This window comes from Caenorhabditis briggsae (assembly GCF_000004555.2).
Source record: "Caenorhabditis briggsae complete genome, chrV, whole genome shotgun sequence".
Classification (NCBI taxonomy): Eukaryota; Metazoa; Nematoda; class Chromadorea; order Rhabditida; family Rhabditidae; genus Caenorhabditis; species Caenorhabditis briggsae.
Genome location: NC_013488.2, coordinates 14747025 through 14762383, shown reverse-complemented (window position 1 = coordinate 14762383; position 15359 = coordinate 14747025). Strand labels below are relative to the sequence as shown.

General features: G+C 36.5%; 2 protein-coding genes across 2 annotated transcripts; both read left to right on the top strand.

Moving 5' to 3' along the window:
* Window positions 1-691: 691 nt before the first annotated feature.
* On the top strand, window positions 692-5398 carry Cbr-srm-4 (the record flags this gene model as incomplete). The annotated part of the gene is made up of 9 exons (XM_045238132.1): window positions 692-1170; window positions 1564-1747; window positions 1795-1998; window positions 2711-2888; window positions 3315-3529; window positions 4161-4336; window positions 4456-4636; window positions 4684-4866; window positions 5132-5398. 9 exons carry the CDS (start codon window positions 692-694, stop codon window positions 5396-5398), a joined length of 2067 nt encoding a protein of 688 aa, XP_045092729.1.
* Window positions 5399-12403: 7005 nt separating this feature from the next.
* Window positions 12404-14886, top strand: CBG04634 (the record flags this gene model as incomplete). Its single annotated transcript, XM_045238131.1, has 4 exons — window positions 12404-12536; window positions 13114-13668; window positions 14010-14318; window positions 14555-14886. The coding sequence occupies 4 exons, from the start codon at window positions 12404-12406 to the stop codon at window positions 14884-14886; spliced, it is 1329 nt and encodes a 442-aa protein (XP_045092728.1).
* Window positions 14887-15359: the final 473 nt, after the last annotated feature.

The window sequence follows — 15359 nt, the reverse complement described above, 5'->3', positions numbered from 1 at the left end:
TATTGATTGACTTTTTTTGTCCACCTACATGTACCGAACAATCCAATGTACCCTTGGAACCAATGTACCCTAAGAACTCGATGTACCCTTTTTCGATGTACCCTTGGATACTGGGCCCGTAACACCTGTATTAAAAATTTTTATCAATAAATTTGACAAATTTTCGTTCAAATATCATGAAAATCTATCAATTTCACCAACATTGAACAAGTTTTTTAAAAAAATATTTCAACAAATATGTATTAAATTATGAAACTCTCGAAAAATTTATATTTTTCCAAACCCCTTGAGGAGAGCCCTTCTACTAGAGGGACCTTCTTATTAAAGGGGCCTTCTAATGCAGGTTTTCCGCTATGTTAAAAAAAATGGTATGAATTTTTTTTTGTCTGGTTGAGAAAAATTATTCCACACACATCGGTCCAAAAAGCTTGGTCAGAAATGGCCCCCCGTCGAATGGGAGATTTGAAAAAATCGGATACAGGTCCAAATCACATTCTTTGAAATTATGAAATTTCGTCTTGCGAGTTACCTGATGCGCGATTTCTGACCAAGCCCTTTGGAACGATGTGTCCACATGAATCAAGCAATAGCCCACGCAATATCCTTAACTAAACTAATAAGCAAAACCCAATTTTCCCATGTGACACCTAACCAAAAACCCTTTCTTCTATTCTTAAAAAGTCTTCTAAAAATGGTGTCAACTTCTTCAGCTCCTCCTGACAACCAAAGCTCGGATCAAATTGGTCCACCAGCCGAACTAGCTCCGGTGATAGCCAGATATCATTTCTACAATGACTTAATTGCCGGACTCTTGAGTTTGACACTCAACTTTTTACTGGTGTTTATTATCGCTAAACGCGGTTTCTCTGCTTCAAAACTATTCAAAAAAGTGATGGGATTGTCTAAATGCTTTGAGATTTTGTTCAGTGCTAGTTACATAATGACGGCACCGGTAAGTTATGGTCCATCAGATTTTTTAAAGACCGCGCCTCAGGTTTTCACATCTATTCACATTAAACCCTCGTTTTCTGCGCTTATGATTGTGAACACCGGATGGCAATTCAATTTCATGTGTAGCATTCTTTTTCTATCAGCTGCATTGGTTCTCCTGACACAACAAATTCTTTTGGCTCCTTGGCTCTATTTTTTCAGATATGCTCAAGTTTGCAGGTATGTGAGGAACAACGTGCACTTTTATCTCAATTATCTCGTTTCCTATAAAAGATACCAAAAATGTGTCAACTGATAAAATATTGGTGATATTTTGATAAACATTCAATCAGTTAAAAATGTTCTGTTATCTTTTAAACTAACCCAGATAGTTTGAGTTTAAAGTGCAAGTATTGGATGCCCTCATTTATACCATGAAACTCTAATAGAAGGGGCCTATTTTTTGGTTTTTGAGCCAAATCATCTCGGTTCCTATAAAAGATATCAAAAATCGGTCAACTGATAAATTATTTATCATAATAACACCAAAATTAATCAGTTGACAAATTTTTGTTATCTCTCATAAGTACAGAGATAATTGAGCTCATAGTGCACTCGTAGGATTTTTTTCAGAAAAGACGGTGTAAAATGTACTGACATCTGCCTTATCATTTTTATCAATTTAACTTTCCAACTTTTTACATCTGTTTGTCTGTGCTATGCATCTGTTCCAACCGATGATGACATCGGATTTTTTGGAAGTGTTACCATGAATTTTACTGGTGTTGAAACCGCATTTCTCCTATTATCCTACTCAGTAAAGCCTTTTTTGATATTCCCCAAAAAAACTAAACTTAATTTCAGAAGAAAATACTCACAACACCAGAAAAAATCAGTCAAATTGTGTCAATCATTTCTGCATTTGGCTACCTCGCCAGTCTAATCTTGTCAGTTGTCATTATGATTTTTTGCAGTATCAAGATCAATATGAAAGTTCGAGAAACAAAGAACACAAGTAACAATTTATTGGTGTTGCAGAAGAAAATGAATAGGGTGCTTTTGACGCAGGTATGTATGTGTTTTTTATTATTTTTAGCACCAGTTTTCTTAAAATAGTCCTGTGATATCATTTAGATTCTAATTATCTAGATTTGGATTTCAAGATTTCAAACTTTCAAAATTTGAAATTTTGAAACTTCGAAACTCTTTTAATTTTCAAGTGTTTTCATTCTAAGTTTCAAAGTATCAAAGTTTCAAAATTTCGAAAATTCAGAGTCTCAAAGTTTTAATGTTGAAATTTCAAATTGCAAAGTTTCAAATTTTCAAAGATTGAAAATTTCAAAATCTCAAAACTCGAAAATTCGAAAATTCAAGCACTTGAAAATTCAAATCTTCAAAATTTCAAAGTTTCGAAATTGGAAAAATTCAAAATTTCGAGTAAGCCAAAAATTTTAAAGATAAAAAATTCGTGGATTTACCGTAGTTCCTTTAAAAAAGAAGCCTACCCAAACCGTTAACTTTGAACCCATTTATCTCATTCCCTGTGAGAGGTATCAAACATTAGTCAACTGATAAAATGCTGGTGGTATTATGATAATTAATTAATCTGTTGACACACTGTTTTTTTTCGAGATAAATGAGCTCAAAGTTGAAAATTCAGGTGGGCTTCTATTAGAGGAAATACGGTATCCCAAAACGATAGTGCTGGAAAATCAAATCCAAAAAATCTGATTCCGTCATTTTGCTATCTGAAAATGTCATGAAGCTAATCATTATTCAGTTTTTCTGCCCACTAATCTTCATCCAAGTGCCCTTCTACTACTCAGTCCTCGGCCCAATCGTCGGCCTATCTCAAGGCCTTCTCACTGATCTTCTACCCCTTCTATTCTCCTGGTCACCCGCTATCAACACTCTTTTCATATTCATCTTAAATTTCGAAATTCGAAATGCCCTGGTCGGTAAACAACGGTTAACGGCCACTTCGGATGCTCGTCGATCATTTGCCAACGAAAACTGAAATAAATGAAAATGTAAGTGCTCGAGAAATAAAATTTTAAAAATAAAGTTCTAAAATAGAAAACGAATTCCCGAAAGACCTAGCGATTTATGATGCTGTCTAAGCCTATAATTATAGATTCGAGTGTCACAAGCAAGCCTTTCGAGTCCCTAACAACAGAGATCGTCACGGAGGAAAAGGGAGGAGCCAATTCTGTTATGATAATTATCGCTCTCCCCACATTCTTCGTCTCTTAACTCTCAATCCTCTCGAATCCTTCCACTGATTTCTCATTAGTCATGTAAGCTCTTTCAATTCTTTTCAAATGAGCGATTCAGGCGAGTAATATTTTTTTTAATTTCGAAATTTCTAATCATTTCATTTTGAGAGCTAAATGGACCTTCGGTTGAAGTTGCGACAACCACAGCCAGCCTTGCTTGGTGGAACAATATTGTGGCGTGTGTGCTTTGCCTTTCGATGAGTCTAATTGCTACTTATATTCTGGTGAATTCCAAGATGATTCAGAGTTACCTAAAAGTCACTTATGTTTTTTTCAAGACTATTGATATTGCATTCAGTGTGATGTTTGTTATCTCGTGTCCGGTGAGTTAAGAATTTTCAATATTTTGAATTTTTGAATTTTTGAATTTTGAGACCTTTCTTTGAATCTTCGAATCTTTGAAACTTCACACTTTCAAAACTATTGCGTTTTCTAATTATCGATCTTTTGAAATTTTGAAACTTTGAGTTTTGTGTTCTCGAAATATTAGAGTGATAATCATCTAATTTCATGTTTTTGAATGATCGGCAAGAAATCGGGCAAAATGATGACAAATATTACCTAGCCAAATTTGTAATATGTTCAGCAATTATTGAGCAACTTTAGAACAAATTATTAAAATTCTTAAAAGATATCAAAAATCAAAAAATGGAAACAATCCCTCGATTTTCATCGTCATTTTTGCACAACCGTTTCTAGACCAGAATATACCGTACAACTTGTATTAGAAAGGCCGGAAATTCTATTGTTCCAAACCCCTCTTGGAGGGTCCTTCTATTGTATGGATTCTTCTAATAAAGATTTTACGGCATATACAAACATGTTCAAAAGCTGCTCATGTTGCCCGATCAACAGCTTACCAGAAAACCTTAAAGCTGAGCTCACCTGATATATTTTTCAGAATATGAAAGGAAAAAATTGAGAGGGCAGGTCGTAGTTATTATAACTTTCCAGATGTTCGTCGCGATTGAAACAGACTCTAATTTCAATGGTCTCATGATTGTAAATGCTGGAATACAACTTCCATTTCTCCTATCCATGTTATGCCTCATGTTGTCTATCATCCTTTTAACCCAACTCATTTTTATATCTCCAATTACCTACTTCATACGGTATCTGCAAATTTGTAGGTGAGCGAGTTATGTGCTTTGTGCTGTTTCTGATAACAGATTAGAAGGAAATTTTGTTATTCCCAAAAGCTGAGCGTCCAAATGAACCAACTGATTCTAAGTCATTTCCAAATATTCAGAAAAGGAATCCACCTACCACATGTCATCTCAATCATCACTCTCAATATATTTCTACTTGTTTTGAGTTCTGGAGTTTTGTGCTACTCATCGTATACGACTATAAACGATGTCATCGTTCTAAGTGGCATAGCTGTGAATTACGTCGGTCATGAAACGGTTTTTCTGGTTTTATCCTATGATGTACTTTTAAAACATACGACTAAAAATAAGAACAATGATTATTTCAGAAAATCGAAACCGAGTTCACTGCCTACATCTCCAGTTTCACCTACCTTCTTATCCTCATTTTCTCGGTTGTCCTTATGAGTTTCAGTCATTTGAAAATCAACTCCAAGATCAATTCGAATCTTAATATGAGTGAAAATTTGAAGAAAATGCAGAATCGAGCAAATCAGATTCTAACATCCCAGGTAAATTCAAAGGAAATGTACCGTAAAACCTGTAATAGACGGTGCCCCTAACTTTCAACTTGGAGTCAATTTTTCTCGGTTCCTGTCAAAGTTATAAAAAAAAATTGTCAACTGATAAATTGTTTAAGATCAAAAAAAGATTGTCAGTTGACCATTTTTTGATACCTTGCATAGGAATTGAGATAATTTAGCTGAAACATAACAATGCTGGGGGCCCTTCTAATATAGGTTTCACAGTATACCGCAAAAAATTCAAAATTTTCAGTTCATAATAACTCTAATATTCGTGCAACTTCCATTCTTCTATTCTGTCCTTGGTCCAATGGTAGCTGCATCCCAGAAACTTGCCACGTATCTTCTCTCAATTCTATTCGTCTGGGGTCCCGTTGCCAATACCGCCAGCTTATTCATTCTCAAAACCGATGTCCGTCAAAAATTCTTCGGAGGATGCCGCCAGGAAACCGAATCAACAGTGATTAATGTAGCCGACCGATCCGCTATGAAGTCTGATATGAAATTGAGATCTACCTAATCTTTTCTCTTTTATCTTTGTCCTCAACCATCCTTTTTTCCTCCATTTTTTGTCTGCGTAAATTTCGGAACACCCTCTCACCATCATGTCTCATCTTGTTCTTCATGATCTATCTTTGTGATTTGTTTCCGATTCCGTTCTTTTTCTGGGTACATCGTGTTTTCTCTTCTTTCCAATTGCACGGCTATTAATCAAGCCACCGTGTGTACGCTGCTGCTGGAGAGGCTACTCGACGAATTCGACGACGACGACGACGATGACGATAAAATCTATAGATTCGGAGAGGATCGATCTAACACAATATGTATGTATGTACCTTTATATACGTGCCTCATCTCTTAAGGAGGATTTAGAAATGTACTGATGTGGGTTCAAAATTTGATGACTTGCGTACAGGAGCATACGATGAGCAGTAGGGGAGAAAACCAAATCTTTAGGTAGTCGAGCCACGCAGGTGTGGGCCGAAAATTAGGCGATAATCTGTCTCTTTTTGGAAAAATTGGCTTGGCAGGAATTGGGCAAGCTAGGAGCAGATTTTGTTTGATTATGTTCCCCAACCGTTGAGCTAGTCTTTGACCTACTGGTCACCAAGGAATGATTTTTTTGGAGACCAGAGACTTGACCAACTTGCGACCAAAGAATCTTATAATCTGACCTACACATACCCTCGTATACTTAGTATCCCCAAATTCGACCTGAAATAAACATGTCAGTTCCTGACTTCACAAAACGTACGTGTTATTTCAGCAACAAACAAAAATTGCGTCTTTTTCTATAATCGCTGTTCTTTGAGTATACGTAAAAATGGATTAAAAAATATGTCATATTGGAAAATTTGAATGATTCGCAAACTGAACTTTGATTGATTTTTTGAGGTCAAAAAATGAAAGAAAAGTTTGACCGGTGATGACAGTCAATTCAAGATCATTTTCGTTTTAAGGCAAGGATGACGGAAATGACGTCCGGTCGGCCGGCCGGCCTCGTTTTTGACAGCCTTGCTTTTAGCTCAATTATCTTGATTCCCATAAGAGATATCAAAAATCTGTCAACTGATAAAATGTTTACCGTACAATTACAAACATTTTATCAGTTGACAAATTGTTGATATCGTTCACAAAAAACACATATTTCAGCTCAATGGGCAAGTGTGATCTTGAATCCTGCAGCGTGGCGCCCAAATACCCTAACTTATAAAAACTAGCATATCTTTAGAAATAAATATTTTAGAAGCACTAAAATTGGTAGAAATTTAATTGTATGGTAGACTCAAAGCTTCTGATATTTTCGAAGCGATTGCTGAAGTCTAGGTGTTGTTATGATTGTCTCGATGTTGTGATTTTCATGAGATGAAGCAATTTCGACAAGCGATAAGTCAGTTTAAAGTTGATCAAATAATGTGGAACTTGAACAGTTTACTGATGAATTATCTGTATTTTTGTACTCCAAATTTGAACCCAGTACAACGATTTACCCAAATTTTATGCTAGTACAAATTTTAGTCCGGGTAATTACGCTCCACCTTGAATATCTTCTAAAGTTTTTTTCGCACTTTCCTGAAAACTCTCATTTTTCAGACATCCCTGTTTACGCATAGACATTCCAATGAAAAAAACCAAGACCTTGATATTATGATTTATGCGCGAATCAGGCTATAAACACGCAACTTCTGGGTACATACTGTTCCTGTGATAATCAATGATCAATTTTATGTATATTCCTACTCGACGAATTCGCAGAACCTTTCTCCTTTTTTGTATTTTCTCACGGGGCAATAACATCTGTTTCATACCCAAAAAAAAGATCACAAGTTTCTTCTGGCTTATCAGTCCGTTTAACTGTTTTCCCTTTATTTATTGAATTCAGAATTACACAAGAAAAAAGGCATCACACATCGATGTGTGTATTCTTCAAACCATTGTAGTGTCTTCCTTGATTTGTTGATATTTTCAGATTTGGGGAGAACCTTCTGGGGGAATACCTTATGGTGGTGTGGTCCGGAAATGGACATGACAGGAAATCGATTAAACGATGGAAAACAAAAGTTCAAAGTGACGAGGAACTAACAGTTTGAACTCGAAAATGATTTCATTTGAACAGAATGCGCAACACATACAGATGATGGCATATATAGTGTCCGAAGAAAGTGTTGTGATAAACGAGTTATTGATAGGGGAGACTAAGGAGAATGGGTCAAGGATTGGGAGGAAATGGGTGTGAATTTATTGTTTTTCGATCCCATTTGGGTGATCCTGACTAGTTTTTACGAACTTTGTCGAAATATTCATTTTGAAGATTCACAGACTGATACTGTAATCCTGATAAATCACTGATATTTTGATTCTAAACGTAAATGCTCAAAAAGAACACAGTTTTATACTTTCACTTTCAGCTCAATTATCTCGATTTCTGACAGAGATACCAAAACGTTGTCAACTGATAAATTGTTTATCATAATATCACGAACCTTTTATCAGTTGACGCATTTAGGATATCTCTCACAGGAACTGAAATAATTGAGCTCAAAGTCTACGTATTTGTAGGTTTCTATTATTGCGGTATGTATCTGAAAAATGTTGCATTTTAACGAGTGCTGATGGCTTGATTTAGAAACGATGATTTTGAAAACTACTGTGACAAAAAATAGACATTCTCGCTGTAATTGAAAGGCACCTCTAATTGAAGTGCCTAGTAATATAGAAGGAGACCCTACTAATACAGGTTTTCGCGATATCCCATCTGGCACCTAAAATCTATAGAAAATTGCTAACTTTAAAATTTCTTGGGAACCATAAAATGTTCTTCTCTGTTCAACCCGTATAAAATGTATCGAAAGTTCACTTTTTGCGAATCATTGAAATTCCAACTCTGACAGATTTCATAATCCCTATTTATGCACAAAGTGGTTGCATGAAAAGATGCAATTTTTGTTTGTTTCTGAAAACACACGTACATTTTATGAAGTCAGGAACGTATATATTTTCTGAGGTCAAAGTGATGGACACCAGAAATCATATGTGGTTAGATAGAGCAATAGTAGTCCACCCAAATCGTCAACTATGAGCTCAATTATCTCAATTTCTATAAAAGATATCAAAAATTGGTCAACAAAGGAAATATTGGTGAAATTATGATAGACGATTTATCAGTTTACCAACTTTTGATATCTTCCACAGACTCGAGATGATTAAGCTCAAATTGAAAGCGGGTCGACAAATATTAGAGTATTTACGGTAGTTAGAGCAAGATTCAAGACTTAAATGAACTCCCCGTGACAGAAGAAACTGTAAAACCAAACCAACTTTGCCACTATCAGGGATGAAGTTTCAGGTTTGGTCTCCACAGGTGATTCGCGAACAATCCGTTACGGACGCTCAGCGTTCGCAACGGATCCGTTCGCATTTTACCTGTGTCTGGAAACTAGAGTTTCGCAAACAACGATGATTCTTTAAATTGATCATTCTGGAGTTTACTCGTCCTTATTGTTTTCCCGTCAGATGTTTACTAACAGTTTACTCATTGCATATCTGTCAGTAGACTTTTTGATTCTGACTTTCAAAAAACAAGGATTCGAAAGTTCATTCATCTTCCAAATTTCACGTCACTTCCAACCTACTCGTAGTCATGATAATCCATGCATACAAAATTAAAGCATCGAATTAATTTTTGATTTGTTTTTCCAGAATTGGACGTCATCCGACAAGTACCGTACAAAAGGGGGATGAATGAGACAGGAAAAATAGTTTCTCGGAGGAATCTCGTTTTCTGAAAATGTGTAAAATTTGAGTAGAACCTTCGAGGGCTTTTCGTTTTCTTTCAGATTCAGATAGGTCGGTTTATACGAGGTTTCTGTAAACGAACCAGTTTTCTGAAGGTTTTCCAATGACGGATATGTAAAATGAATCTGAGCAGAATCTTCTGAAGGATACACGCCCTCTGAATACAGGCCCCGACGTTCGGAGTATACCCTAGATGAGCTCAAGCATCTGGAATGACCATACCGGCTGAAGACAGCCGATCTCCGGTTTTTTCTCATTTTTTCTTCACTTTCAAGATTTTTTGATTGCATCATCTTTCGTAAGGATGGTCCGTCGACCGTTCGTCGATGGTACGTCGGTCCTCCTTTGACAGCCAACTAGCTGTCATTTGCCAGTTAGAGCCTCCTCATCCGTCATTTAGTCATTTAGCCTTTTTCAGAAGTAACTGATTAACTGTGATCTAGATAAAAATATTTAGGTTTTAGATATTTTTGAGCTACGTTTAAAGTTAGTACTGTATTCCAAACGGATCAATCCTTGAAAGATAAGGGAAAACTTTTCGAACCTATCCTCAAAAACTTTTAAAAAAGTAACAAACTCCTGTTCCTTCAAATGCTTTCAATCCTTTCCTTTCCCCTTTGCTCTTTTTGCTCTCCAACATAAAAATATGCAACACCATGCACCCATTGTGTCGCCTTCCTTCGTATTTGTTCAACTCCAGGTCCAAGATCACTTCCAAACAAATACCCATTTTCTTACCGAAATGGTCTAGTTTTTGTCTGCTAGGTGCTCTTATAAAGAAGCCGCGAAAAGATACTATCAAGTTTTACTTTCTGATGTTTGACAGATTGAGTTCTGTATATTATTTTTAAGCGACCTTGAAAGATCAGACGTATCACTCTTTCAGTGATACTATGTTTCATTTTTAGGACCGGTTCCTTCCCCTTTTTTCTGAAAATTCAGATGACGTAACCTTGATAATGTGACCTGCTTACACATCCGTTTTTATTACACCACCACGTGCTTTTTTGTGTAGTTCTCGAATGTATTTTTAAACGATCATATCACCCGAATGATTGCAATAAGTTAGGTGATTTGAATTCACTGAATTCAGTTGGTTGAGGATCATCACAAATTATCATGGACCGGAAGATCATTGAACTAGACTGTTTATGTTAAAGTCAAGATAAGTAAAGAAAAGAAAACTTTGAAATTGTTTTGATGGTGTTAAGGGAGACTAGAAGGGACTGTAGCATCCGTCGGACAGGAATCAAAGTTCAATAAGGGTGGCGCTAGGAACCGTTTTTATAAGATAATGATGACAGTTTTCTGTCTTCTTTATCTACACGACTTTTGCAATTTTTTTCATTCTTTAGCTTATTTAGAAACGATTTTTTGCCGACTTCAAAAGCTCGAGTAGCTACAGAAGCCCATCCTATTTTTCAGCTCAATTAACTCGGTTCCTTCAAATGATATCAAAAAGTTGTCAACTGATGAATCATTTATCATAATATCACCAATATTTTATTAGTTGACACATTTTTGATATCTTTTGAAGGAACTAAGATAATTAAGCTCAAAGTGGGAGTATACGGTCGGCTTGAGCAAGTACGGTAGTTGGAAGTTGCTTTGTTTCTTAGGAATTTTTCAGGGGTTTTAAAACAACCTCTAAGCTTATGAATACTTTTTTCGAAGAATTCGTCCCATTAAAAGCTCAAATTTGCTATATTTTTTCTGTCTAAGAGTCATTTTGGTTCAAACCCTTTCCAGAACTTCCAGTTACCGCAAACACTCTTATAGAATACCTACCGTTTACTTTGAGCTAAATTATCTCGATACCTGTGAAAAATACAAAAAATTTGTCAACTGATAAATGGTTTATCATAAAACCATTAATAATTTATTAGTTGATTGCTTTTTGATATCACTCATAGGAACCGAGATAACTGAGCTGAAAGTTAATTTGAGTGTTCACGAATAGGATAGTTCCAGAATTTCCAGTTAATCCTTATCAGTTCCAGAAAACCAATATAGAATTTGTCAAGATTTAAAAAAATCAATAAAAACGTTCCTAAATCCTCCAACTTTCGGTATCACTGTCAAAAAAAACTTGTCGTTTAGCATGTATCCAATGTCCATCCCCTCCTACAGAAGCCAGTTGGTTTTTATGAGTGTTCGTAGATCAACGCCGTCATTTTCTCGATCGTTTTATTTGTTCCTAGACGCTTCTCTGGATCTGGGTACATTGCTAATTTTTGTCTTTTCAAGTTTCTGTTAATTTTTGAAACTCTTTGATTTACTTTATCCACCCCCTCCTTTTATCAGAACCCCACTCAAGCCATAAACTTTGAACTTAATTATCTCGGCTCCTTCAAAATATATCAAAAATCTGTCAACTGATAAAATATTAAGGATATTAAGATAAACAATTTATCAGTTGACAATTTTTTTATCTTTCACATGAACCGAGATGTGTGGGCTCAAAGTTGACGGTTTGCGAAGGCCAAAGTTTCAAATAGATTCTTTAGATTCTAGTCAAAGGGATTTTCGTTTTTCTTTCTTTTCCTCAATTTCCTTTTTTATCACTTTTTTTCATTGTAATGGTCATTTACCCCTTCTTCTAGAAATATGCTTCTTTTTTCTTTGTAATGGTCACTATCTTTACCTAAATCATAACAAAAACCTACGTGCCTCTTCTAGTAGGTCAACCTATTTACACTTCCTTTTTCTGTATATTCTGCCTTATATTGAATTCTTGCAAACAAGATTTTGCGCAAGTTGAAAGATTAAATATCATATAATGGCAATGATATATCGAGGCATCATCATCATCTGATTGTTTTCTCTGTGTCTCCACCCATCCCAATACTCTCTCTTCAACTCATCCAGGTCATCCTCCCTGATGATAACTGTATTCTCATCCGTCTTTTGTTTCTTCTCCTCCAAAAAAAGTTCAGCGAAGGCCCAGAATTCAGAATTCAAAAATTCTGAAACAGGTCAAAAGGGGCGTGGCTTCTATATGGAAATTTGGGGATCACGTGTCTCTTTTCTCTTTCTCGCTCTCCACCCACCTTATCTTTCGTATCATTTTCTGATTATCTGTATCTATATAAATATATATTTTCTCCCTTAAACCAACCTGATTTCTGTCTCTCTCTCTTCTTCTGAATTTAATTCTTTCATATATTTCTTTTTTCTACTATATTTAATTCTTCTGACTACAGTTCCATATTCGGATCTCTCTCCAAACATGTCCCTCAAGACGCATTTCAAATTCGTGCTCGTCGTCATTATCTACTTTGCTCATATCTATTTTCGACGGTTACCGATTACGCTATTGCCGCTGATCAGGGAAGAAATTGTGCTGACAAGTGATGATATTGGTTAGTTTTGAGGGGAATACCGTAGATAGGGGAAGGGTACTCAAAAAGAAGTCAAAAAGGTTTCTAGGCGGAAAGCCGATGGGTGGGATTGAACTCGTGGGTGATTTCATTTGACACCGCGTCACTACCAACTGAGCCCGGCGGGCGCGAAAGAGAGCAGCAGGCCAATAAAGCCTTATGGGAGCTTTGTGCTGGAGTTACGGTAATGCAAATAAGGTTCAAAAATTTGGAGATTCCAAGAGTCACGACTGTGGTTCCAAAAAAAAAAAGATACAACTTTTGTATCCTCAAATTCTAGTACTTCTAATTCAATTGGTCCAAAAATATTGATGCTAAAGGAAAATATGGAGTATGCTAGAACCTCCTTTTTTGGGATCAAATTCCAAAACTTGTTTACCAGACGGTCCGATTGAGAAAGATACATCAAAATGTTTACATGGCAACCGTATGTGATTATTGAATTTAAACTAAACGGGATTTTGGTGTCACCTGACCTCCCCCCGGGAAACATCAAATTCTAATTTTCAATGATCAAGCTGACACAAAAGATGACACAAATCACGTAGGACTGTTTCAGGCATCCTCGTATCCTCTCATGCACTTTTATACACCATTGGACGCCTTCTATTCGGAATGGCTTCGGATAGATACTCAAAAGTAGCTCTACTGCTCATTGGACTCATCACATGTGCTGCTTGCTCCATTGGATTGGCATTCTCGAATCATTTATGGCAAATGCTGATAGCTATGATGCTTCTAGGAATCGTTCAAGGTGCTGGATGGGTTCCAGCGACTCTTCTTGTCCAGTCATGGTACTCGAAATCCACATATGGTACCATGTTCTCGATCCTGGCTTGTGGTTCAACTTTCGCTGGAATCCTCCAACCATTCTCTAAGAAATTCTACTGGCGTCAAGTGGAATTGTACACTGGAGCGGGAATGCTTCTCTTCTCGGTTGTCTGCTACTTCGCTCTACGGGAGGATAATGTATCCCCGAAGCGAGAGGAAGAGGAAGAAGAAGAGGAAGATCCAAATCCAGAGAAACCAAAAAAGAAGGGAGGATTGAGAACGATTGTTGGGTCCCTGGTCATTTGGCATATTTCGTTTGTCTATCTTTTTACTATGGAGGTAAGTACTAATTTTGGAATTTTAGAATTTTGGAATTTTATAATTTCAGGATTTTCTAAATTTCCAATTTTTCAACTTTTGAATTTTAGCACTTTCAAATTTTCGAATTTTAGAATTTTAGAATTCCAGAATTTCAGAATTTTTCGAATTTTTGAAAAATCGAGACTCGAAAATTTGAAAACTCAGAAATTCAAAAATTCAAAAACTCAAAAATTCTAAAATTCTAAAATTCTAAAATCCTAAAATTCTAAAATTCCAACAATCAAAATTTGTCACACTTTCAGATGCGAACAATCTGTGAAACATGGGTTCAACTCTTCCTGACCGACTCCAAAATCTCTCCAGACGCTTTTCAAATCACCTATGAAATCGGAGGACTTGTTGGAACCATGGCTTCTGGCATCGTGATCGATTTGGCTACTCGCAAATTCGATGTGGATGCTACTAGACGTGTCATCGCTGTGTCTTATACTTGTCTGATGATGTTCTCTGCAGCTGGAATCTTTGAATTCGCTGAGTTGAGCTCAATCTTTGGATTCTTGGCTGGAATGTTTGTGAACGGATCGATCAATGTCTGGTGTATGATTGCATCTCAAGCTGGATTCAAGAACATTCAAGGAACAGTGAGCGCCTTCATTTCTTTCATTGCTAGCTGTAAGTTTTTATCTGATGCTCAATGTTCACTCTGTGTTATGCCAGCTCTTATATATGCATTGAGACTCTCTCTCTCTCTCTCTTAAATTCGCCCGCGTGGCTCAGTCGGTAGTGACGCATTGCGCTGTAGCTCTAGCGGTAGACCCACAAGTTCAACTCCTCCAGAGGTGTTTATGAGCAAAATTTCGAGAAAAGAATTATTAAAATTTCTAAAATTTCTAATTTCCAATTTTCAGCTGGTTCCATGCTTGCTGGAAGTCCACTGGCTTTCCTCATCAGCGTCTTCGGATGGCGAATCTTCCTCTACATCTTTGGAATCCAACTCATCATTGTCCTCATTGTGTCCTCATTCCGTGTACGTCTTCGTATGGATGTTGGAGAAAAAGCTGCTTCCAATGAAATTGACGAAGAAGAAGGGTCCGGAGTCTGCAGCACCGTCGTGGATTCAAAACAAAACTTGACGAGTCTGAATAAGGAAACCAGGATTTCCATGCTGTTCGCTCTCTATGCTACGAAGAAGATCAAGCCATTCAAGGATATTTTGTCATCATCCAATAATAAGGTTTAGATTTAGTAAATAGAAAGAAATTTAAATTTAGGCTTTCATTTTGAATGTATATTCTGATTTTACAAAAAAGAAAAAAAATCAAAACAAAACTCCATTTTTGTTGAGAATCTCTCTCTTCTAATACTACTACGGGTTCATATTTCAATAATCACTTCCATGGTCATACTGATATGTTTCCCTTTCCCATTCACGAGTCGGCACTCTTGCCATGATTTTCTATGTATTGTCGATTTGACAAGCAATTTTTTTAATGTACATTTTCATGTCATATATGCTTTATCGATTTGTTATTTCACCTTAATAAACGATTTCCGATGCTGAGAAGGTTTTTATTCAAAATTTTCTGAGACCCCGCAAATTCCGGGGAAAAAAAATCGGGGAAAAAAAACCGGGGAAAGTGGGCGGAGCCGAGAAAAACCGTGCGGCAAAACCGTGCCAGGGTTGCAATTTAGGCTCCGCCCTCCCCCCCCGGT